General features: G+C 38.0%; 2 protein-coding genes across 2 annotated transcripts; both read right to left on the bottom strand.

The window, feature by feature from the left end:
• Positions 1 to 12,326: 12,326 nt before the first annotated feature.
• insl3 (insulin-like 3 (Leydig cell)) lies at positions 12,327 to 13,225 on the bottom strand. The gene is made up of 2 exons (XM_032566575.1): positions 12,932 to 13,225; positions 12,327 to 12,837 (listed from the first exon to the last, which is right to left on the bottom strand). Exons 1-2 carry the CDS (start codon positions 13,122 to 13,124, stop codon positions 12,659 to 12,661), a joined length of 372 nt encoding a protein of 123 aa, XP_032422466.1. The 5' UTR covers positions 13,125 to 13,225; the 3' UTR covers positions 12,327 to 12,658.
• A 4,259-nt stretch (positions 13,226 to 17,484) lies between these two features.
• LOC116721337 (potassium voltage-gated channel subfamily V member 2) lies at positions 17,485 to 22,069 on the bottom strand. The gene is made up of 4 exons (XM_032564989.1): positions 21,355 to 22,069; positions 20,618 to 21,251; positions 20,278 to 20,403; positions 17,485 to 18,211 (listed from the first exon to the last, which is right to left on the bottom strand). The coding sequence occupies exons 1-4, from the start codon at positions 21,879 to 21,881 to the stop codon at positions 17,888 to 17,890; spliced, it is 1,611 nt and encodes a 536-aa protein (XP_032420880.1). The 5' UTR covers positions 21,882 to 22,069; the 3' UTR covers positions 17,485 to 17,887.
• Between the last annotated feature and the right edge of the window lie 473 nt (positions 22,070 to 22,542).

The following is a 22,542-nucleotide window of genomic DNA, read 5'->3' as shown; positions in this document are numbered from 1 at the left end:
GGATGAATAGCTGAATTCATTATGAAATTACTTAGCTTATGTTTATTCATTGAAAAAAAAAAAGAAACTCCTGTTCTGACTTTTAGATTCATATAGTCACAGTCTGTGATGTAGAAGGTAAACAACTCTAATAAGTTTAATGTAAAACAGGAAACCTTCTGAAAATGCAAAGAAACTCTACAACATGAACATTAAAATACCATGAAATGTACATGCTGGCAGTGAATCTTTCACATAGCAAAAAATGACTAAACAAAAGTTGAGCTGTACAAATTAATTTCAAATGTAATCCATGAATTCTTATATTTCAGGGCTGCAACATGTGTAACAGGTTCATAAAGCTGATGATGTTTTGTACTGTTGCTGAAAAATGATGAAAAAATAATAAAAAGTGAATCAAATAAAAAGATTATTTTCAGTCTGGATGTACATTTTTAAGACAATAATGTTGCAGTGAGCAGCATATGGGTCACTTGCCACTAAACAAATCCAACCCACTGCTTGGTGACACTGTGACAGATACTCAATGGTTCATTTCACCTATCAGTGGTTATAATGTTGTTGGTAACCTGGGCTGATGGTTAATTGGGCTACATTTTGAGCTTGTACTTTATATACTGTTCATAAATTAAGGTAAGTCTTGCTTAAGACTGCAGCCAGGTCAAAATACAGAGAGTAATTAACCCATCTCTGGGACGTCTTGGGTTGTATTTCACTTCTTCTGGCAGACTGCTTTACCACACAATGAGATGGAGACCTAAACTGCTGAGGATATTCAGCAGCTCAGTATTCATTTAAGAAATTAACAATTAAGATTTTTTTAGCCTGAATTTGCCTTTTAAATCAAGTACTTCAACATTATCAACAGTCTAAGAGACTTTTAAATTTAGAGCAACATATGCTTTGAGGTGAGGTGTTGTGAATTGGTGCTATATACATATTGAATTGCATTGAACTGAATTGTATTAATTTGAACTGAAATCATCATCATCACCTTTATTAAAGACACAAGTAGGTCCATATTAAAAAAATATTTGACTGAATTAACTGAACTGAATTTAAATTAACTGAATAGAATTAATCTGAATTGAATTGAACTGAATTGAATTTAATAGAGCTGAATTGTATTAAGCTGAAATCCAGCTCTGCTGCTCGTGACAGAGAGGTTACATTTTAAAAAAATGTTTTAAGTTGCGCATTGAATTAAAAAGGCATGAAACAGAAAGAAAGAAGGAAGTCCGATACTTCAGCTTCATTAACATGCACATTAACATGGGACCGGTCAGGCCCCAAACATCACCTTGTCTCATGTTGAAAGAGAAATACAGCGGCTGACAGAGCCTTTGCATTGCTTATTGATGAGTTTGAGTGGATAGGATGACAGGACAATGTGAAACGAGAAACTGTTCACAGGATAAGGTGGATGGGGAGGCAGTAGCAGTGGTGGCTGCGGTGTGATTTAACATTTCAACATTATCACTTAAAAAGACAAGCCTGGCCCCGGCGTGGGCCCAAATGGAGTCACTGGTAAGGTAAGGAAGGACGTAGAAAGAAAGGAAGAAAACGATGCCGAGAGATCCCATGCCACACGGGAGCAGAGAGGGAGAAAACTGAGAAAAAAAGGAAGTAGGGGTTGCATTTCCACTCAAAACTTAATTATATATGGAGGGGCAGCTGGAGAGAAAGAGATGAAGAGGAAAAGAAGTTAGTACCAACCTAACTAAAGGGATGGTGTGGCAGGTGGAGTGCAGGGAGGAACAGAAAGGGCGCAGAAGATAAAACATAGCTCTTACAAATAAAGCTTTAAGACTGTATTTGTTAAAGAGTTTCTATGTAGTTATTATCAGTGATAATTCTCTTACTTGTGATAGAAAAATGTCATAATGCTTTTGAGTGTGACAGAAAGTAAACAAGTTACAGTTTAAAAGAACTCAAACTGAAAATCTTCATTATTATTGGAATATAACAGGATGCAGTGACATCTGGCTCGTAGGGGGCACTGCACTTCCTGATGTTCAGGGGGGAGGGCGGGAAACCTAAAAATTACATGTTTTAAAGGTTATTTAAAGCATTTTAAAAATAATAGTATTATTCTGTTTTCCTTACCAGTGTGTGCCTAAATGTAGTCTGAATGATTTACACAGCATTTCCACAAACCGAGTCAAATGTTGTGTCAGTTCCACCAACTGACACAACATTTCCACCAACTGAATTCAACAAATGCTGGGGGGAAAAAAACCTTTCCATTGAAGTTTTGCAAAATACACAAATTTTGTTACGGCTGAAAAACCAACTGGTCCTATTGCAAACACTTTTTACCAAAAAACATGAGATTTTTTTTGTTTGTTTGGTTTTTTCTTTTTTTTCCAAAAATGGGCTTGTTTCCATTAAGCAAATTTATTTTCATAATTTTAATTTGCGCAATATCATGGTCAATGGAAATGCAGCTGCAGTTACATCAATCCAGCAACAGTGTTGCACATGTGGGGTACATTGCACACAACGTGTCAAGAAAATGATGAGTTGGAAATGTTCAATCAGAGGCAGCCTGGGTGGTCTGGTGATCAACGTGTGTAATAGCCCAGTGTTAATATGTAGGAAGCATTGTTTTCTTATAATTTGTTCACATCTGAAACAGTTCCATGCTAGTTAAGCCCAGTCACACATGAGCAAGACGAATGAATGGAAGGAGTGATGGGCAATAATATAAGGAGACATTGGAACAATTGGGAGCAGCTGTGAAAAAGCAACCAGAGTAATTGTTTTTTCTGGGCCAGCCCACTGCTGTCTGCATCTCTACCCATCTAATTTTTCTCCTTGTACTCTTCTTACACACCGAATGACTCATTAACACACATACAGTACACACACACACAGTCACATACATTTTGAGCCCCTGTTCACTCTGTAGCACCTCCTTCCACTGCAGTCTAATTTTCTGGTTTGCTCTTGTGACGACTCTTCCTTGAAACTGAAGAGGGTTATTCCTGTTTGTGCCGCGCCCACACACATCACTGCACAAACGAATTTGGTGGGAGGCACACATCGCATGCACAAGTGACAGAATCACCAAGTCTTATGCTTGGTCCAGTTATCCACAACTTCTCAAGACACTGGCTTCCTGATTCACAGTAGAAGTGAGATTGCTGGGCCAATGTTCTGTGGCTGCCCCACTTAAGACAGCAGCAAGCTGACTTTACATCAGAAAGGGTTAGGAAGGATTGATAAGTTAGTTGAATTATGTGTTTATGAGAAAGTATTTTTGTTGTTGTTGTTTTTGTTTTTCCTGTCGACCAGAACACATCTGAAAATTTCTACTGCCAAAAGGTAAGTAGGTATGTTTAGTATTTTTTGAATGGGATGTTTGTCCTTTTATTTTCCTCTGCTTAATTGTGATCAATATGAAGATGTAGCAAGTCCAAAAAGGCATTCTGATTGGATGAATGAACTACTTAGGTTGACTTATTTCAGTTTAGGGGAGCAGGACGGGAACTCTGCGTTTCCCCCATTATCTCTAAAGCAGAGTCCAGTTACCCTGCAGAAAAAGTCTGTTAAAACAGAATAGAATAGAATAGAATAGAATAGAATAGAATAGAATAGAATAGAAATATTCTCACCCCTGATTTCCTTAATTTTGATTGATACTGTCCTGAAGTGAAGCTGATCTTATTCACCAATCTTATTTACTTCGACAAAGGTCTAAAAATCATCCACATTCCTCTCCTGTTTTTGTGTCATCTCCTTCAGTAGTTGTTGCAGCGCCCCCACAGGCGAGCCAGTAAACATTTTTCAAAGGTTTGGTTAGTTTGACAGTGCACCGCGTCAGGTGGAAATGTCACAAATGTTTTGTTCCCAATTGAACTGAGTCTATCAGGCTATTTCCTTTAAAAAGAAATGAACAGGCGCACCTAAAAAGTGGTTGGTCAGTGAATGGAGGCCGGACAATTCAATTCCAATTTCTTCCTCAGCAGCCCGACGGTTACACAGTCTGGGTGAAATTGAGAATATTTTTACTGTCACTATATATGATGAGAATTTTCTGGAAACCGATGTCTAAACGAACCATGTGCATCATGAAGGAAAAATGAACTAAATAACAATACTTCACTATTTGTTGGGTTTGTCCTGTTTTAAAATCAGCTCTTATTTTCTAGCCCAGTTTGGACCTTTCCTCTGAACTTGCAGAGCTGTTATAGTTCTCCTTATTTTTATCTGTCAATTCTGCATCAATTCATTTATGAAACAAACATTGTTTATATCCAAAATATAAAACAGGAGTGGTGTGGAGTAATCCCAATCCTTCACTTTTCTAAAAACACTTTCCTCCTTATCTCGAGACGATCAACACTTATTTCACAGAAATCTAAAAAGATATGTAGAACCAAACCATATTTGATAGCATAAATGTGTTTTACAAAATATTTGTATATTAGTTGATTTCAAAAAAAAAAAAAAGAATAGTGTTCATGTGACTTGAGTAGATGACCGACACAAGATCAACCCCCATCATTAAACATGAAAGGTCATTGTGCAGAAGGAAGGTGGTTCCAGATTGGCACACCTGCAACACAAACAATGGATTTTAAATTATTCAATGATGCCATCAGATTTAGGCGTAAGCAGTGGCGCGGCGCATCACTGTATCTGCGTTGCACCAAGACACTCAGCTCCCTCCAGCTGCAGAAAACTCATCTGCGCTGGACCAGTGACTGCTGCTGCCACACTGCCCTCTACCAGCTCAGCTCTATTAGTTCAGCTTCACCACCTCCCAGTGGCCCCAAGGTTGTGACAAAGTGGCAGTTAATGTCTCTCTGAGTGAGTGTATGCGTGTGGGGGCGTGTATGCGTGTGTGTGTGTGTGGCCGTGCACCCACACACACATGTTTGGTATTTTGCATCTTCCACTGGACAGATTAGGTGGATAAAATAGCATGAAAATAATTTAGAAAATTGAGCTAATTGGTTGAGTAATTGGTTGAGAAGTCATTGGCAAGAAAAAAAATCTGGTGACATTTCTGACTAAATAAAAGGAAAAGAAAGGAACAGAAATAGAAATTCTTCTGGCCACATCTTGCAGTTGCTCCTGCAGGCGCAGAACATAGGGAGCTCTGTTGCAGCTTTGTGGTCAGTAACTTCAAAAAATGAGAAAAAAGATGGCAACTAGTTTTCCAGTTGTCTTTAAGAGCATCATTTTTGTCACCATAAAGTAACAGAACAAAATGTTTTCAAAGCTGTAACAGAGACATGCAATTAGGTTCTACATATTTAAGACGCACCGTAATTTATGAACAAACAGTTGATTTCAGTAACCGCCTCACTGTTAGTAGCAGGCATGTTGATCATCTGGAGTTGTAAGTTAAAAAAGTATTCATGTTCATATGGACTGACCTCTGTTGCTGATTACAGTCAGCAGGTTTCATACAACATGTTCACACCTCGCTGATACAGTACATACCATAAGTTTACATCCACTGTACAGAAGGACACATAACCTTTTTTTTTCTTTCTGTCATTACGTCAAACTAAACATTCTCTGTTTTTACAAAATGCCAGAATAAGAAGACAGAAAATTCGTTTACACATATTTTAATAGTTTTTTGCAGAATTTAATAAAATGTTTTGGTTCTACAAGTTTTCACAATAGCTTTAGTTCTGGCCCATTCCTCCTAGTAGAACTGGTGGCCTCACTCACTCACACCATTTTAGATCTATGGGACTGAGATCAGGACTTTGTGGTGATCCCTCCAAAATCTTGGCTTTGTTCTCCTTAAATCATTTTGGGGGAGGAGCTGTGTGCGCCAAACTACAGAAAATCTCCCCTGAAAATACTAATACAAGAGCACGGCAGCCAAAACGGGAGATTTAACAGGTATGCATCCATTCATAGCTGATTGTATCAGTTATTTAGTCATATTCAATAAATTAGAATATGTATTCTGATGAGGCCCATTTGTCAGAATAAAAGTATCTTTTGAAAATAACAACCTTTAGGTTGGTAAGCATACTTTTCATTCAATCTAAATTTCGGTATTGTATTATTGGCCTGATGTAATATTTTGATATTTTCATGAACTGTGTGTAGAAAATAACCATAATTAGCTGTAAGTATAATTATTCCATATAATGTGTTTCACTTAGTGATAATGTTCCTGAAATAAATGGGGTTTTCAGTGACGTTCTAATTTATTGAATGGGTCTAATAAATGGATATTTATACGTAATGGTTTCTCTCTAAAAATCTTTATGGAGAAAAAAGGATTTCTATCTGGAACAAGAATAAAACTATACTGTATGTCCTAAATAATTTTTAGAAATGTTTACTTTATTTTTATCCCACATTCATAAAATAAGTCATTTTACTTACTCTCTTACTGCATGGAACAAAACATGAAAATAAGCCAATTGGCCCTTTATTATAAAAAATATAATATGAGACACGCAGCTGTAACTGAAGATATCTGGAAGTCAAATGTGACAGTTGTTCCTCTGCGGAAACAGGCCTGAAGCACTTACAATAATGGACGAACCAAAATGGACATGTCAGTCATCAGCTTGACTTCTGCTCCCCTCTGCACACCCACATGCATTTACTCCCTGCAGCATGAAACTCAGAAAGCACACACACACACACCCACACGTCGCTGCGGGACACATATGCTTCCAAGGGCTTCAGATGGAGTTTCCTGTGTTCCACACATGCACAATTATCATGCACAGCACATCCAAGTGTTCCAACATAGAAATAAGTGTCACACATTTGTTGTATGCACATGAAAAATGACATTTTTAGCCTTAGCACTTTAGCTGAGGGTAACAGGAGCTCTGAAAGCTGCTTCCTTTCCATGCAAATTGACACCCACCAGTCCCCGCACACACTCCCTGCTCAGCATGCACACACGTATGCGTGATCCGGTGTGCTTGCACGACAGTGTCAAAATGTATGTGTAAGAGTAGTGATGACACTCAGCGAAGGTGCCATCTTCGCACGCTTTTTCCTGCGTGCTGTAAACAGGCAGGGGGAAGCAGAAAAAGATGGAGTTCCTTTCCACGTATTTCATTCTAAGCAGTAGATGTGTCATCTCATAACGGCCCTGATGTGAGCGCATGCCTGCAGGAGCCTGTTGATTATGTTTCTGCTTTTGTAATCTGGTGAGGTCACTGAGCATTTCACACTGAGGAGCTTTGAGAAAACCAAAATATAACTGGAACACAAAGTGGAAATAAATGTTGCCAGTATCAAACGCCTGAGTTGCCATATTGTTCCACCTGTAGTATGTGAGCCATAATGTCAGATAGTAAAAAGAGCAGTACAGTATTTCTCATTATCAATTATCTGTTGCTCTCTGCTGGTCAACATGTGACACTACATCTATGCCATGCTTCTTCCTGCATGCATTCTGAGCATGAGCAGGCTTGCAGTAAATTGTAAAGAGATTATAATTTGGGTGAAACCTTGATTTTCATCGTCACATAGGACATGTGGATTATGTGTTTCCATCTACTCCTAATGATATGCAATTGTTATTTTGTCTGAGTCATTTGTCATGTAATCTAAAAATGAAAAAAGAAGGAAAGAAGAAAGTATCCTCCATTGGTACTGCTTGATTGGTTGAAAGACGCAGTATAAACGTGTCAGATTCTTACTTAGAAACTTTAATTTACAGCTTGTGGAAAAAAAGAGTGAAACGCTCCTAGAAATCCAATATGGCTGCCTTTTCACAAAGCTTTGTGAAAGGCATCATAGGTAGTTTACTTGCACTTCTGAAAGTTTGTCTCTTTTCTAATTTTTCACAAGTCTTGTGTTATACTTGTTGCTGCAATGTTTGAAATGCAAGGTGAAGAGATATACATTCATATAATTAAGTTTACATTTTGTTGTTTCTACATGGTTGGATCCTCTTTTGTGCGTGAAGTCCAGTTTCTGAAGAACTCAGACTGGTCCAGCTGGCACCAACAACCAGGCCACATTCAGTCACTTATCATCTGTCATTTTGAAGAAAATTACCATACATTCTTAATTTGATGTTGGCACATGGATAAATCTAATTATTCTTAATACATAAAATCTTTTCTAAAAAGGAAAATTCTACAAAAAACTGAGAATAAATACTATTAGTAACAGATGAGTACAAAGGTACAGTACTTATAAAAATGATTCACCTCTTGGATGTTTCACCCTTTTTACTGCCTTTGCAAATCAACCATGAGACACAAATTCTGGCTTTATGTCCAAAAGATTTATAAAAACAACTTTAATGTCAAAGTGAAAACTAATGTCTATAAAATAATAGAATAGAATAGAATAGAATTCAACTTTATTGTCATTGCACTGTCACAAGTACAAGCAACGGGATGTAGTAGAATAAACTGCATTTTTGTTGTTTGTTTCTGGTTAGGTTAATGTAACTTTTCTGGCAGAGGTTACCTCTGCTTTCAAACAGTGTCCAGGATAATAGTAACGTCTTCTACTATAGTGTAAACAGTTAATCATAAAATGGTTTCTTAGCATGCGATGCTAAAACAATTACCCCTAAAATACCTTTGAAGAACATTTGTGCAAGGTTTAGTTTTTTTGTTTGTTTGTTTTTTCAAAAAAGCCTAATATTGTTGATGATTATTGATTTGTAAAAGAGTAAAACATCCAAAGGTGAATACTTTTTAGAGCCACTGTCTGTACAGACTGATTCAGTAAATCATATTACTGAAAAGTTAATTTACTTCAGTTACTCAATTTAGTGGAAATATTATTAATTAAGATTAATTCCACACAGACTGAAGTTTTCAAGCCATTACTTCTTTAAACTATGATGAGGATATTAAATCAGACCTACAAATGACATTTTTCATACAGAAACATGGGCTTAATGAATTCTACATTTTTTTGTAGTTATGTTCAAAAGGTAATTTTAATCTACCAAACAAGCCTCATCGTTTCTTGTGCATGATTTGAAGTTGTTGCCATCTGTTCAAAATCTGAGGAAAAGTTTGGAAAAGGAAAACAGAAGAATTGAAGAGGAGAAAGTCCAGCAGGTTTCGATGCCAGAATACACACTCGAAGGTTTCAGTTTCTGCAGCGGGTTCCTTCAGGTCTCTGCTCCTTCTCTTGGCTGCAGGGATTGTTGGTGTTGGCTGGAACTTGCTCAACCTTTAAAGAACAGAGATAGTGAACTCACATCCAAAGCTGATCAGGCCCCAAAATTAGAGTTCAACTGAGGCACCGCTTGTTTGATGGTTCTGTCTTCCTCTTCATCTATCGATTTTCTTCTGACTCGACATTGACACTGCACTGCATAAATTTTGGATTTTATTTTGACACTGCACATAAATATAGATAGATAATTCTATCTATATTCTTGATAGATATTAAGAATAGTAAATAGTTTTTTCCTACCTTTTTTTTTTACATTTCAGAGAAGAGTCTGTTCCTTAACAATGCAGAGATATTAATACTTCTGGAAGGAGACAGAAATCTCGCTCAAAGTTACAAACAAGTAAAAAAAAAATAAAAAAAATCTATTTAAAATGAAATATCAGTGATGAGAAGTTTACAGAATAAGACAATTCCCCAGGAGAAATACTTTTAGCTGGACTGTCATCTATCTCAGTTACACATAACATCTTCATAAAAACTGCATTTGACATGGTTAAACCATCTGTTCATCATCACAAAGACCTTATGCCCAGTCTTAGTGACAAAAGTCAAAAATTAATATTTGTGCTTGAAGCCAGATTTCTGCTTTGAGGTTCTCAAACTTTCCTCCCTGTATTTCTCTTTTGGATAATAAATGTTGGAGGTTATTAGTTCTACTCAGTTCATTTGTTTGTATTTGTCTTACAAATATTAATATCAACATTTCTGGTTGTGGGAGAGTAAAACAAACCTCCATGCTGTAAATGATCCAGCAAAAATTAAATCAGAAATATGGATTTGTCCTCTGTGAGACAGCACAGAAAATAAAACCAATTAGATGAAGACTAATTGCATGTAAAATGCAACACACCCTTCCCCAATTAAAAACAAATAAACCAATCAGAGGCTGTAGGCTGATCTTATTAGCTATTAAGAGCCATTTAGTGCTGCAGATAATCAGCACCACATTTGATTATCCACTGAGAGAATTACACACTGCTGGGTGTGTGAGCTGGCTGGGTTACACAGATTATTTCTGTCATTACTGAGCTGAATGGCCTGAGTGGCCAGTCACATCATTTTGATGTTGCTGGATCAGGGAGAACAGAATGCTGCAATTTGGACCCACACTGTGTCTCATTTGGGTTTTGTAGCATGTGTATGTGCAAACTCGACATAAAAATGTTAGTTTAGGGAATCCTTCTACATACGCAAGGTCAATTTCTTTATGAATTCTGTGTATTATGGTTTTAAGCTTTATTTTTGTAAAATTCTGTGCTGCTATTTGTTATTATTTACAATAAGCAGACAAAAGAAATGATTAGAGACATGTAGCAAAGATCCCTAAGGCAGGAATCAAACCCTAGACAGCCTCATATTTTAGACTGCAGCATAAACGGCCTCTGGTGAGAGATGTCAGCCTGAGAAAAGAGGGTTTCATACGATAAACCGTATTCATAGACTGTGGTGCTTCTTGTAGGAATACTGCCCTGGGGAAGCCCCTCTAGACTAGCACAGGGGTCTCCAACTCCAGTCCTCTGGTGTCCTGCAACTTTTAGGGTTTTTTCAGTCTTGATAGTCCAGTAGACTCGGTTCAACTGAGGACCAAAGTTGCAACAATTTGGTCTGTCAAACCTCCCAAACCCTTTTGAGGAAACTGTTCCTCTCCCTACCTGTGGTGGCACTGCACCAAGAAGTTCTTACTCTGTAGGTTCTTATCCTCTCTTATTAAAGATCTGTCCCAAATTTGGCTCATCCATGGGTACAATTTTCAAATGTGTGAAAGTTCTGCTATTATCCGAAGAACAGCCAAAACGTTTGACAAAAAGTCGTACAGTTCTGCCAAATACTGCATATTTAAACTTTTGAATTAGATTTGTTTATGCTGTTATTGTGGCATTTGAAAAATACAGACAATTTTAATAATTCTTTCTGACCTAAAAAAGGAAAGGTTTAGTGTTTTAATCATTTGATGTTAGTTGGTGAGATTGAAAAAAAAAAGTTATGTTTTTGTTCGACTCTGTATACAAATATGGACATTTAACCATACATGCGGGTTACTGGAAACAAGATGATATGGAGGCAGAATATGATCTTTGGCACCCTCTGAAGGCATCAGCTAAAAGGAAAAGAATAATTTTCATATAAGCAAAGTTGTTTCATCATCATCATAAATAAGATTTTTTTTAAAAAGCTTAAAAATAAAATGACAGAGCTAAGCACACAATAATGAATTAAACACAACAAAACATCACAGTTAAACAGATAAAATCAATACCAATATAGATGAAGCAAAATCAAGTCTCAGTTGGTTGACGGTCAATGAGTCAAAATAAGTTTTCAGACAAGTTTTAAACATGGACAGTGACTGGACAGTGAGAGGTCTGTCGGATGTGCAAAGTCAGAGCGTTCCATAGCTCAGAGTAACAAACAGAAGCTTCCACTTACAACTGGGAATGAGCAAGAGCAACTGGGAATGACCAGGAGCAACTGGTCAACGGACCCGAGTGACCCAGAAGAAGTTCTGTTAAATAAGGCGAGGCAAGTCTGTTTAAAACCTTCAAAACAAACAAAATAACTTTAAAATGAACTCTAAAATACACGGACAGCCAGTGGAGAGAATCCAGGACAGAGGTAATGTTCCCTTTCAAATGTTCAAATGTTCAAATGTTAGCAGACAGGAACAGCATTTTGCACCAGCCTGGCTGACTCTGACATGTTCTGACATAAACCCTTATTTCTGTTTATTATGATGATTTTTCTGCTTTAATAAATTTAAGCGGAAATACCTGGTTTAATACTTAACTCTTATTACACCAGACAAAAAAAAAACATTTTAAGACTGAAAAATTGGCAAATGAAAAGAATCTATAATATGATAATAAAAACCTTATTTTCAAAAGTAGTTCATTTTTTATCTAACTAACTAGTCTGGTCAGAATTCATCAGCCGCCTCTCTGAGACATTAAGGATTACCATGTTAATGTAACACACAAAAACAAACCTTCTCATTTAAAACTGGGAAGGTTTTAATTGAGACTGTTTGTTTTTGCCCCTACATAGGTGTCTTAAGCAACTTTGATGTCGTTTTCTCCACAACAGCAGGAGAAAACAGATCCAACACTGATTGTGATTGGATGACACCTTCTTTATCATTAATCATTTTCTTTATCTTTTTGACCTTGTTCTGATTGATTGGGTGCAGAAAAACATCCCAGGCATGACTTTGTAATCATCAGAGGTTTATTGCAGTGCGCATCAGCTGCACTGATTGCATTGAAATAAATTATTCTAATACAAATAAATAGCATCTGATTTGACTCCATAAAGCCAGTGTTTTTTACTTCCTCTTGCACACAGAACAATTCATCCTACAGTAACTGATTTGACACTTTTCTTGCATCATATGAAACATGTAGAATTATCAGACTAGATTTCTCAGAAATTGGGTTACTTGGCAGAGGTTTCACAGGATTTCACAGACCAAAATAAAATCTCTTCAACTGTCGGACGAGTGGGAGAGCTGTGCTTAGCAAAACTGAATCAGCTCTTTCATGCTGCATCCTTTCTCACAGCAAATGTCAGATATTTTTCCAGCGGATCGTCTGATTCGAAAGGTCAGGGGGTGCCAATGAGGTGCCAAAGAGGAGAAGGGAATTTGGAGTGTCTCTGAAGTCTGGTCCTCCTCAGTGGAGGCATCCTGGTCCCCTATGCAGAAGTAAGAGATCAAATATTTAAAGAGAAAACCGGAAGAAATTGTGATCCCACCATGAGATCAAACTCTTAGACAGAGAGAACTTACAGCCAGCGGCGAGCTGCTGTTGGCTCAGTTCTGAGTCCAGGATGCTTCTCCTCAGCCGAGAGTTCCCACAGGATGAGACGGCCAGACGGATCAGCTCTCGCCCGCACATCTTAATCCTGTCCTGTGCCTGAGCCAGCCGCGCCGCAACCAGCAGCACCACCAGCAGACCCAGCAGCCACCTAGCAGCAGCCATGGTGCAGATGGTTGGTCACCAGAGGGAAGAGACTTGTTGAAGTTATGATGTGTGAGGCTGGCAGATTTGTGACCTATTCAAGGAATTTGTAGGGGCTTATATAGTTAGTGTGTGTCACTCATGGCTGCGCTTTAAAAAAAAAAAGCTTAGTCTGGCAGGTTTTCTCCAAAAGATGTGTTCGGCCTTGCTGAGGGAAATGGATGTTCTGAGCCACAAATAAGTCCAAAACTCAAGGCTGAAACTGACATAAAGATAAAAACCTGCTTTCATAATGTTTCACCACAAATGCTACAAAAGCTAAGTGTAAATATCATAAAAGTGATTTATATTGGCTTAATGGGAGATGTGTTTACCCAGTATCTTAAGACATCCCGAAGGATGGCAGCTAATTGGAGGAGAGAGGAACTAGGAAAGATGATGTCAAGGATACCTACGCAGTTTGGTCACCTCAGGCTGTGCTCCACTTGGAAAATCATAATAGTGATGACTGCTTCATGTGACAGAACAGGGGGAAAAGCAAATGGTGGCACGTTAACGTGTGAAATGTACTTGCAGTTATGCATACATTTTGAAGCTGAAGTAAAGATAACTTCCGACAACAAACCCTGGTGTGTTTCTGGTGGTGCTTCTGCGTGAGCCTCCTGTTCCAAAACAAAATACACATTCCAGGACGAGGAGCATTCTGTAAAACACATCAACTCTTTACAAAGTCCATCCATTATCTAATACGCTTAGATACTATAATACAGAGTCACCAGGGGGAGCTGGTGTCTACCTCAAGATTGCCAGTCCATTGCATAATAATATAAATTATAATAAATAATATATTTGAGAAGAGTTTTGGTTTTCACAGAACTGAAAGTATAAGAATAACAAATCCCAAACTGTGTTCAACTGCTTCTAACTGCTTGAAGAATCGTAACAGTTAATAACCAAAACTTCAACACAAATGTTGAACTTTCTTCAACTGAAAATGTACAAAACAGTGACGTGAATTAGTGGTTTAGAGTTCATCCATGAATGTTAATTTGAGGAAGCTAAACATTTTCAAAGTTAGCAAGCGTGCTAAATCTCTAAACGAAAAACCTGTTTAGCTGTCAGCGCATTGGCTGAGGTGTGCCCACATACCCCATTACCAAAACGCATTCAATGTGATCTGCTGTAAATGTCAAGTTGGTTCTTAAAAAGTCAACTCTTAGAATTTTATAATCTAGATGAGCCTTGATTACTCTCAATTTACATTATACTGTATAAAAGTTTATATGAAAATAAATAATAAACAAAAAGACAGAAAGAAAGAATTTTTTTAATAATCAACTAAAAGAATATGCAGTGTTCTTCATCTGATATTTAATTGTCTTCACTTCAAGTCCTTGTAAGGACAACTGACCTTTTCTGTCTGTTGAAACAAATCAAACTATGTGTAGTTAGAATGGTTGCATACTGTCCCTCAAAACTTGTTTCATGTTTATTAATAAGAAGCTTTTTTAACCTCAGTTACATTTTGAGGCAATAAACAGTTCTTAATCACTATGGACAGAGCAGGCTGAACAGCTTCATGCAGATAATTAGCTTTTTCTTGTAGCGTATGGTGGTATGATTTAAAAGCGGCTGCATAAGATGATTCAGTCAGTCTGAAGACTGCAGATCTACAAGATGAGTTCATGCTGCCACAAGCATGACTCTGAACCAGCACAGTTACTAACGGGACTGTCAGATGACTCAGCTGTTGTTAATTCACATAACACACTTCCAAGGTCACAGGCTTAGGTCTGTGAGATTTCCACTGACTCAGTCTATTCCCATCCCTTTGGGTCTGTCTGGGTCATGAAAACCAGCCAAAGTTTGTCAGGACTTCTGAGTTTTAATCAGTGGTGGCAGCATTATAAAACTCCTGGTATTTCTGCTCTCAGCTGATCTTGTGACGCTACTACACATTTTTTTCTTCAAGATGAGCAGGACAAGATTGTGCTCATGAAGAAATGTTATAAAACAGAAACATATTCAATTCTGTATTTCACATTTTTTATTTAGAATCTGAGTTCACACAGTCTAATAGGTTCCCAGGATCCTCTGGACAGAATAAGTCCCACAGTGTCACAGATAATCTATCAGACAGAACAGTGGTAGATCCTTCTAACCTTTCTCCCAAACAACGCATCTGCTTGTAGATGTTGCCTAATAGTTGCTAGGGAGAGTATTAGCAACCAGGACAGTCCTCCCCAGCTGATCTGCTCTCTGTGTGTGATGCCAAGACAAACATGGTATCTAGCTGTTGTCAGTGGCTTCTGTGTCACATTATATTTCTCCCCCAGGGAAACTCATAAATTGCTAATAAGAAGTTCCTAGAAAATCTGATCAACCCAAAAACAGTTAAGTAAAAATCTTTAAAAATGATTAATGTATTTTTTTAAGGAGATTCTAAGGTATTTTGATTTTTTTTTTTTTAAAGTAGTTCTTAAAACTGGACACCCCCCACTCCCTCTTCTCCTGCAGCATACATAAACTTCTGAAATGAAACAGGATTCCATTGTTATGCATCTTTCATGTCTAATGAATATCTGGAAAATGGTGTCAACTCATAAAAAGCCACCTGGAGATGGACACCGGTTCATTATTTTGCTTCTCTACTCCTAATAAGTAAAGAGCTGGAAGCACTAAACAAAGATTGCTGTGTAATTACAGGAATAAATACCAGTGGCCATATGTTAGCATTTTAGGAGTCTGGTCTATGTCAGAAGGAAAGCATTATCCTCTAAAATGTCCTGTAAGTGCTTAAACAGGACCTGACTGTATGCACCTGATCAGATTATTCTGTTACAGAAATAGAACAGAACATGACTGACTTTTAGTCAGCCAGGCGATGCAGGAGCTAATCCTGCTAATCCTTGACAGCAAAATTAAACCCTTGGCCTCTTCTCTCCACTGACACGCCCCTTCACTCCATCTCTCCCTTCAACTTAAGTAACCTAAGCAACGTGCTGAGAAGGTCATCTGACAGGAGCTCCATTTTTACCAATAATGTGAGGCATGGGGAGGGGCATGGTGGTGTGGGAAAGTGACAGGCTGCCAAAGGTTTAAAACAGAAATTAGAAGTTGTTATCATGATGGCTGATACAGTACCCTGGAGAAGTATTGGTCTCCTCATAGATTTCTTCTGCTTTTGTTTTTTGCCACAGTTAAATGTTTCAAAGCACCAACTAAATTTAACATCAGACAAAGATCAGTTTTCAACTGTTGATTTAATTTAGTAAGAGAAAAAAGTTTTCTTAAGCCTGCAGATGGTGGTGCCAATACTGGCAGCAACAATCTCCACATAGATCATGAATGGCCTGTTTAAAGTTCTGCTATGGTGTCTCAGTTGGACTTACATCTAGACTTTAACCTGAATGTTGTTTGTTTCTATTCAGAGGTGAACCTGCAGCTTACTTTGGATCCTTGTCCTGCTGGAATTTCCTCTGAAAAGCAGAATTGATGGTTCCTTTAAATACAGTAGGTCATCCAGGTTCTGAAGAAGTGACACAGCCTCAGACCATCACACTAACACCTCTGTGCTTAGCTGTAGACATGATGCTCTTTTTCAGAAATGCAGTCTTAGTTTTACATGCGAGTCCATGCATGCCTTCCAGAAAATTCCACTTTTGTATCGTCAGTCCACACAATATCTTCCCAAAAGTCTTGGGTTGTATTTTTTTTCTGGTGAGTGAGAGATCGGCCTGTGAGTTGCTTCGGTCAGCAGTGGATTGGCCTTGGCACTTCACTGTGGATGCTCTTGCTGCCCAGTTTTCTTCTTACTGTGGAATTGTGAACATTGACCTTAAGTTAGTCGTTCTGGGTTCTACTGTGATGTCCTTGATGAGTTATTGGAGTCTTTGAGTTCTTTTAGTAGGCCTGTTATTCCTGAAAAGGTTCACTGTTGTTTCAGCTTTCCTCCATTTGAAAAAAATTTTCTTACTGTGGTGTCCTGGCGTCCCAAATCCTAAAAAAATTGCCTTGTAACTCTTTCCAGACTGATATACTGTATGTCAATATGTTTGTTTCTGCTCTGTTTCTTTAGATCATGGTACGATGTGTTGCCTTTCAAGATGTCCAAGCCTATTTAAAAAAAAATTTCTCCTAATGAGTAAAAACATTATTTAAAACTGTTTTTTTTGCATTAACTGAGGTTAATTTACATACAAAAATTTGTTTGGCAATCTGAAACATTAAAGTGTAGAAGAAATAGAAGAAATTAGTAAGGAGGCAATTTTGTATGTCGTATTTGCCAAAGGTTTTGAAAAGGTTAAAAAAAAACATTTTCTCTTGCAGAGACAGGCTAAGCTGCCTCTGCTTTTCTATACTAAAGGATAGAAAAGCACAGTTCATGAAAAATACTTTCAATAAAAAATTCAACAGTATGATTTAACGCTGCTTTATTCATTGTGTAATATTGGAACTTGAAATCCTTGACATCTATTTGAGTTTAGTCAGCATTAGTTGCAGACAGGGCTATCCTTGGAAGTAGATAACAGGCTGTCTAGAGGAGGAACCCAGTCCACCTGACAGAGGAATGATCTGTCACCCAAAGCGTTTAGCAGGACCAATTGCAAAGCCACAGCTTACAGCTTATCTCTGTGTGCTGCTGCTTCCGTGTCCTCCCCTTAGATTAATCAGATCAGCTCCATAGGCTCAGCAATCCAGGCAGATGGGGTCTTTATACTGTCCAGACCCATGGGTGATAAGGCCATTTTGGGTTAGAGATGATACAATTAGGTGGCAAAATCTCAATCATCAAAGTCGTAGTCAAAGTCAGTATGTCTTCCACTGGGGCGATAGTGAATGTCATCATCCGAATCTTCAGGTGGCGGTTCGAAGCAGCGGTCGAACTTACGCCGCAGCCGTCTCCGAAGCTGGAATGTGCGCTCCGTGTTGGAAAATGAATATTCCTGCTCCTTCAGTTTGGCATAGTAGTCAGAGAACTTGTTGAACAGAATGGAAATGGGCATTCCATTAAGAATGATGCCAAAAGAGATGCAGGCAAACGCCACGCAGCGGCCAAGATAGGAGACTGGGACGACATCTCCATAACCAACAGTAGAGATGCTCACCTACAGGAAGGAGAAAACAGCGTCAGCTTTCAGATACCCACATGCACTTTTTACCTTTTGTCCCCACCTAACTTTTACCTTCCAAAAACTCTTTCCATCATTCCATTAGATCTGTTTGGTTTTTAGTTTCTGTCCTTTGTTAGGGTAGCTAAGACTGAGTAGAACTAAATAAATCTGATGTAGCACTACTTACCTGCAGCTTCATGCCACCAATGAAAGTATTAAATCCATACTTCAGGCTTTAGACACATGAATAACAGTTAAATAAATCCCCCGGTCTTTAAATGGGAGAAGAGGGGAAGCAAGGAATTTCAAACCCAGAAAGCTAATACAGTTTTTAAAATGGCAGACACTGAACTTCCTGAACTGAACTAAAATATTTTATTTTTGTGATTTTATTTCAGTCCATTAAAATAAATCCAGAAATTATGGCTCTGTGAATAGATGACATATTTTAAAGTCTAAAATAATTTAAAACGTACTGCAAAATCATATTGTTGGTCTTTGCTCAGTGGGAATGAAAAAAATCCTTAATAAGACCAATACATGACCAGGCTTTGATTTTTCCACTTCTGCGTCTGTCTATTCATAAATCCATATTTCTTATATCTAAGATGCAAAATAATAGGCAATAGCAATAGGTTTAAACCATATGTATTAGATATTAGAGTATATTTATGCTTATTAAGAAAGGTTACTTATCTACCAGAGTTAGTCATGGAGTCTCCCAGGGTTTTAATACTCACACCAATCCTCATTACTTCACATTCCTCCATTTGATAGAATTATTGGACGCTCAGCTTTGTTTATTTAGTGATAGCTAAATCCAGTTATCAAGTCATCTATCCTTTTATAGGTATTGTTTGTTCAATAAATAATAGTGAGATGATACCACTTTCTTAAATTAGAAAAGACATGTCTTTGCACCTGAAATACAAACTGCGTGGAAGTCACTTATTCTGAAGGGCATCAGTGTGAAGTTTAGTGATAATGTAAAGAATCTCAGTGTTATCTATGACAAATCCAATGTAAAACAAAAAGCACCAAACTTTACAACAGCCTCTTGTGGAGTTGTAGACTCTTAATATCTGCTAACACAGTGGTGTAGACTACTGGTGGGAACATTTTCAGTTTGAGTTTTTTTAAATGGCTAAAATCAGTTAAAACGGTGAGGTCTCACGAGGTTGTTAGCTCCCTCCACTTTGGGATGTAATTACTCATCAAGAACCTAACAGTGAAATGATATTGTTTTACTACTGATCTTGACAAACTCATAGTCCTATGTGTTCTCATCAGAGCACTTCGCTCTCAGGCTGTAGGTTTACTGATAGTTCAGCGCATCTAAAGGAAAGGAGGCAGATCTGTTATTTATCAAGTTTCTCTCCTGTACATCCCTTCTACTTTTCAAAGAAGCGGTATTGTGTATTTTCCAGCTATGTAATGCCAATTTATAGAACAGCCAAGTAACTAAGTTTGCAGTTTTAGCAAAGAAAGATGTTTTTGTGTAAAGTCACTTTGTCCTTGCTCAAGATACAGTAAGTGATAAATGGGATTTTATCATCAACTCAATTTCTGTTACATTATAATTAAACAACAATGAACTGCCTTTAATATAATATGATTTTGTCTTTAGTGGATTTAATGGCACTGGAACAAATTCTTTTTACATAAATTGTTTTGGTAACAAGCAGATAGAAATTGTACCTGTTGGTGTGTTACATTCTTTTGAGAACTACTGCTATATAAATAAATCAAACTGAACTGAAAAGTTTTTTTCCCTTTTAATAATAAGGGAAAATCTGGAACAAACCTTTTGATTATTGAAAAACGGCTGAAACACTGAGTTTATCTAGACTAAAAACCCACCTGTTTGGAGGTGCTTTTGAAACAACAAATTAAGAATTTAATGACGGTGATGATTCAATTGTTGATTCTATGTTGCATGACTTTGTGTTTTTGTGCACTTTGAAATGCCCTGTTGCTGAACTGTGCTATACAAATAAAATTTGATTGATTGATTGATAACCAAGAGGTTGTAAAAAGATTAATGTTTGGGCTTGACTCACTGCGGCCCACCACCAGGCATCTGGTATGCTGCTGAATGGAGTCCCGGGCTGATCCACCTCAACAGAATGCATGAGAGCAGAGAAGGTGAAGATGCCCATGGCGATAAAGAGAAACAGACAGCAAACCTGCGATTTTATGAGAAACATGTTACCAGCTGCCTGTTCCTACTGCAGATATGTTTCTAAGGTATATTTTTACAATCTGATAGGTGATGTGGTGTGTTTTTCCCTTCATTCCATTGAGTACCATTCCAGTTTTTTATTTTTGTTGAATTCTACACAAATAAAAACTTCCAATGATGACTATGTATGTTTGTGCTTTTTAACCTTGAGTCCATACCTGCTCAGAGCACTGGCGGATGGTGAAGCCGAAGGCCCTCATGCCAGTGGAGTGACGAGCGAGTTTCAGGATACGAAAGATTCGCATCAACTTGACCACTTTGAGCACCTTGCTGACTTTACTGACTCGTGACATGGCTTTCAGATCTTCTTGTGCACTAGCATCTTCTGAATCTATAACAAATGTCTCAAAGATTATCTGGAGAAAGTAGGGCATGACAGCAACCACATCAACAAAATTGAGGGCACTCCTCAAAAAATGTTTGATGTTGGAAGTGGTGGCTAGACGTAAAAAGTATTCTAGAGTGAAGAAGAGGATGGAAGCAATCTCCACCCATTCCATGAAGGTTTTGCCTGCAACTTTGTATTCCCTAAGTTCCTGTACAGTGTTCATTGTCATGGCAACAATTGAGATGAGAACAAAAAGACTGGAGAACACAGCAAAGGCTTTGGCTGGTAGGGAGGAGTACGGATTCTCCATCAAATCCCAGAGAATCTTTCGCAAACCTCCCAGAAACATGGTCTTGTAGCATTCGTCATCCTGGTGAGGTTTAATCTCATCAATCAGCTCCTGGTTAACCTTTAGTTGGTCTCTGATGTCATCTACCTTCTCCTCAAACAATATCCGACAGCACCTGAGAAAAACATTTTCACAAGAGTACATTCCTTAGCGCTCCTTAAAATGCACACACAACAACTAACAATAAAAGTTTTGAATACAAAGCACATGAAGAATACCTTGGAGTGTCTTTCAGTTTCAGCCCCCAGAATGACATCTCTTCCTCAAAGTTGACAGGACAGAGGCTGTCCATCACCCAGAGGACATTGCTGCAGTAGAAGTGAAATATGTAATGGAAAAACATAGGGTCCCTATCAAAAAAGAACTCGTTGCTCACAACATTATAATCATCACAGAGAGTGAGCCGCTTCACTGGATCATCACACAGAGCAAGGGTTCCGATCCTGGTCCTTGGATATCGGAGAGCCAAGTGCTTTGGGATGTGGAATATTTTTCCACCTATATTTAGGTTGACAATGTTTGATCTTCTTGGGTTGGGCAAATCTTCCGCCTTTATTTTTTTCCCATCCGGACTGTCAAGGTTGTCCATCGAAGTCCATGGTTTTACCGAGCTGTCCTGTGAAAAGGGAAATACATATTCTTCTTCTTCTGCGCTTTGTGAAAAGCTCAGATCCCGCTTCACACTGGCAAAAAGACTGGAGCGACGCTTTCTCAGCGCCTTCAGCTTGGGCTTTATGGCTGCCATTGTGCCCGCTCCTTAGCAGTACAACCAGCTGAAGGTTTTGTGCCAAGTTAGGATCAAGTTGATGAAAAACAGCAAGAAAATTCCATGAGAATCACATAAGCAAAAGATTACACCTCAAAATCATCCTGCCTGTGAGTGAAATACAGCTGACAAAAGTGATACCAATCTTTTGAGTCAGAGAGCATGAAGATCAGCAGCATATGTTAAGGATTCAGTGCCTTCTCTGATTCTGTAATCCTATTGATGTTCTCTCTGTCCCAGAGCAAGTTAAAAATACTGTTCACTGGGATTAGTACTGTGATTTAGGGCTTTGAATTCTCAGAGAGCAAGAAGGCGGAAAGAGTGATGTGATGACAGTATTGCTGACAAGGCTACGTACTGTACATGCTAATGCTACAGATACGAACTATAGTCGTACAATTTAATTCCTTTGCTAAACTGATAATATCATATTGAATGTATGCTTTAAAGTTAATATGAAGAAAATAACTTTGAATGACTCACTTCTATTCATATATACATAAATAAAAGAGTGTTATACTGCTCTTCAGTTCTTTCCATTTTCAATTGGATACATGTGAAGTCTTTGACATGCCCATTTTAGCTATTTTACTTTGTTTTTCTAAAATCAATTAGCAGTTGGATGTGTGTTTGGGACTCA

This window comes from Xiphophorus hellerii, chromosome 6 (assembly GCF_003331165.1).
Source record: "Xiphophorus hellerii strain 12219 chromosome 6, Xiphophorus_hellerii-4.1, whole genome shotgun sequence".
Classification (NCBI taxonomy): domain Eukaryota; kingdom Metazoa; phylum Chordata; class Actinopteri; order Cyprinodontiformes; family Poeciliidae; genus Xiphophorus; species Xiphophorus hellerii.
The sequence above is the reverse complement of the archived record's forward strand: the minus strand, read 5'-3'. Positions and strand labels throughout refer to the sequence as shown.

Excerpts from the sequence above, each read along its gene's own strand:
- insl3 (XM_032566575.1), bottom strand. The coding sequence starts at position 13,124 with ATGGCTGCTGCTAGGTGGCTGCTGGGTCTGCTGGTGGTGCTGCTGGTT. Across the intron at positions 12,838-12,931 it reads ACAGCAGCTCGCCGCTGGCT|GGGACCAGGATGCCTCCACT; the intron begins GTAAGTTCTCTC and ends ACTTCTGCATAG.
- LOC116721337 (XM_032564989.1), bottom strand. The coding sequence starts at position 21,881 with ATGGCAGCCATAAAGCCCAAGCTGAAGGCGCTGAGAAAGCGTCGCTCC. Across the intron at positions 21,252-21,354 it reads AAACTGAAAGACACTCCAAG|GTGCTGTCGGATATTGTTTG; the intron begins GTATTCTTCATG and ends TGTTTTTCTCAG. Across the intron at positions 20,404-20,617 it reads TCCGCCAGTGCTCTGAGCAG|GTTTGCTGTCTGTTTCTCTT; the intron begins GTATGGACTCAA and ends ATAAAATCGCAG.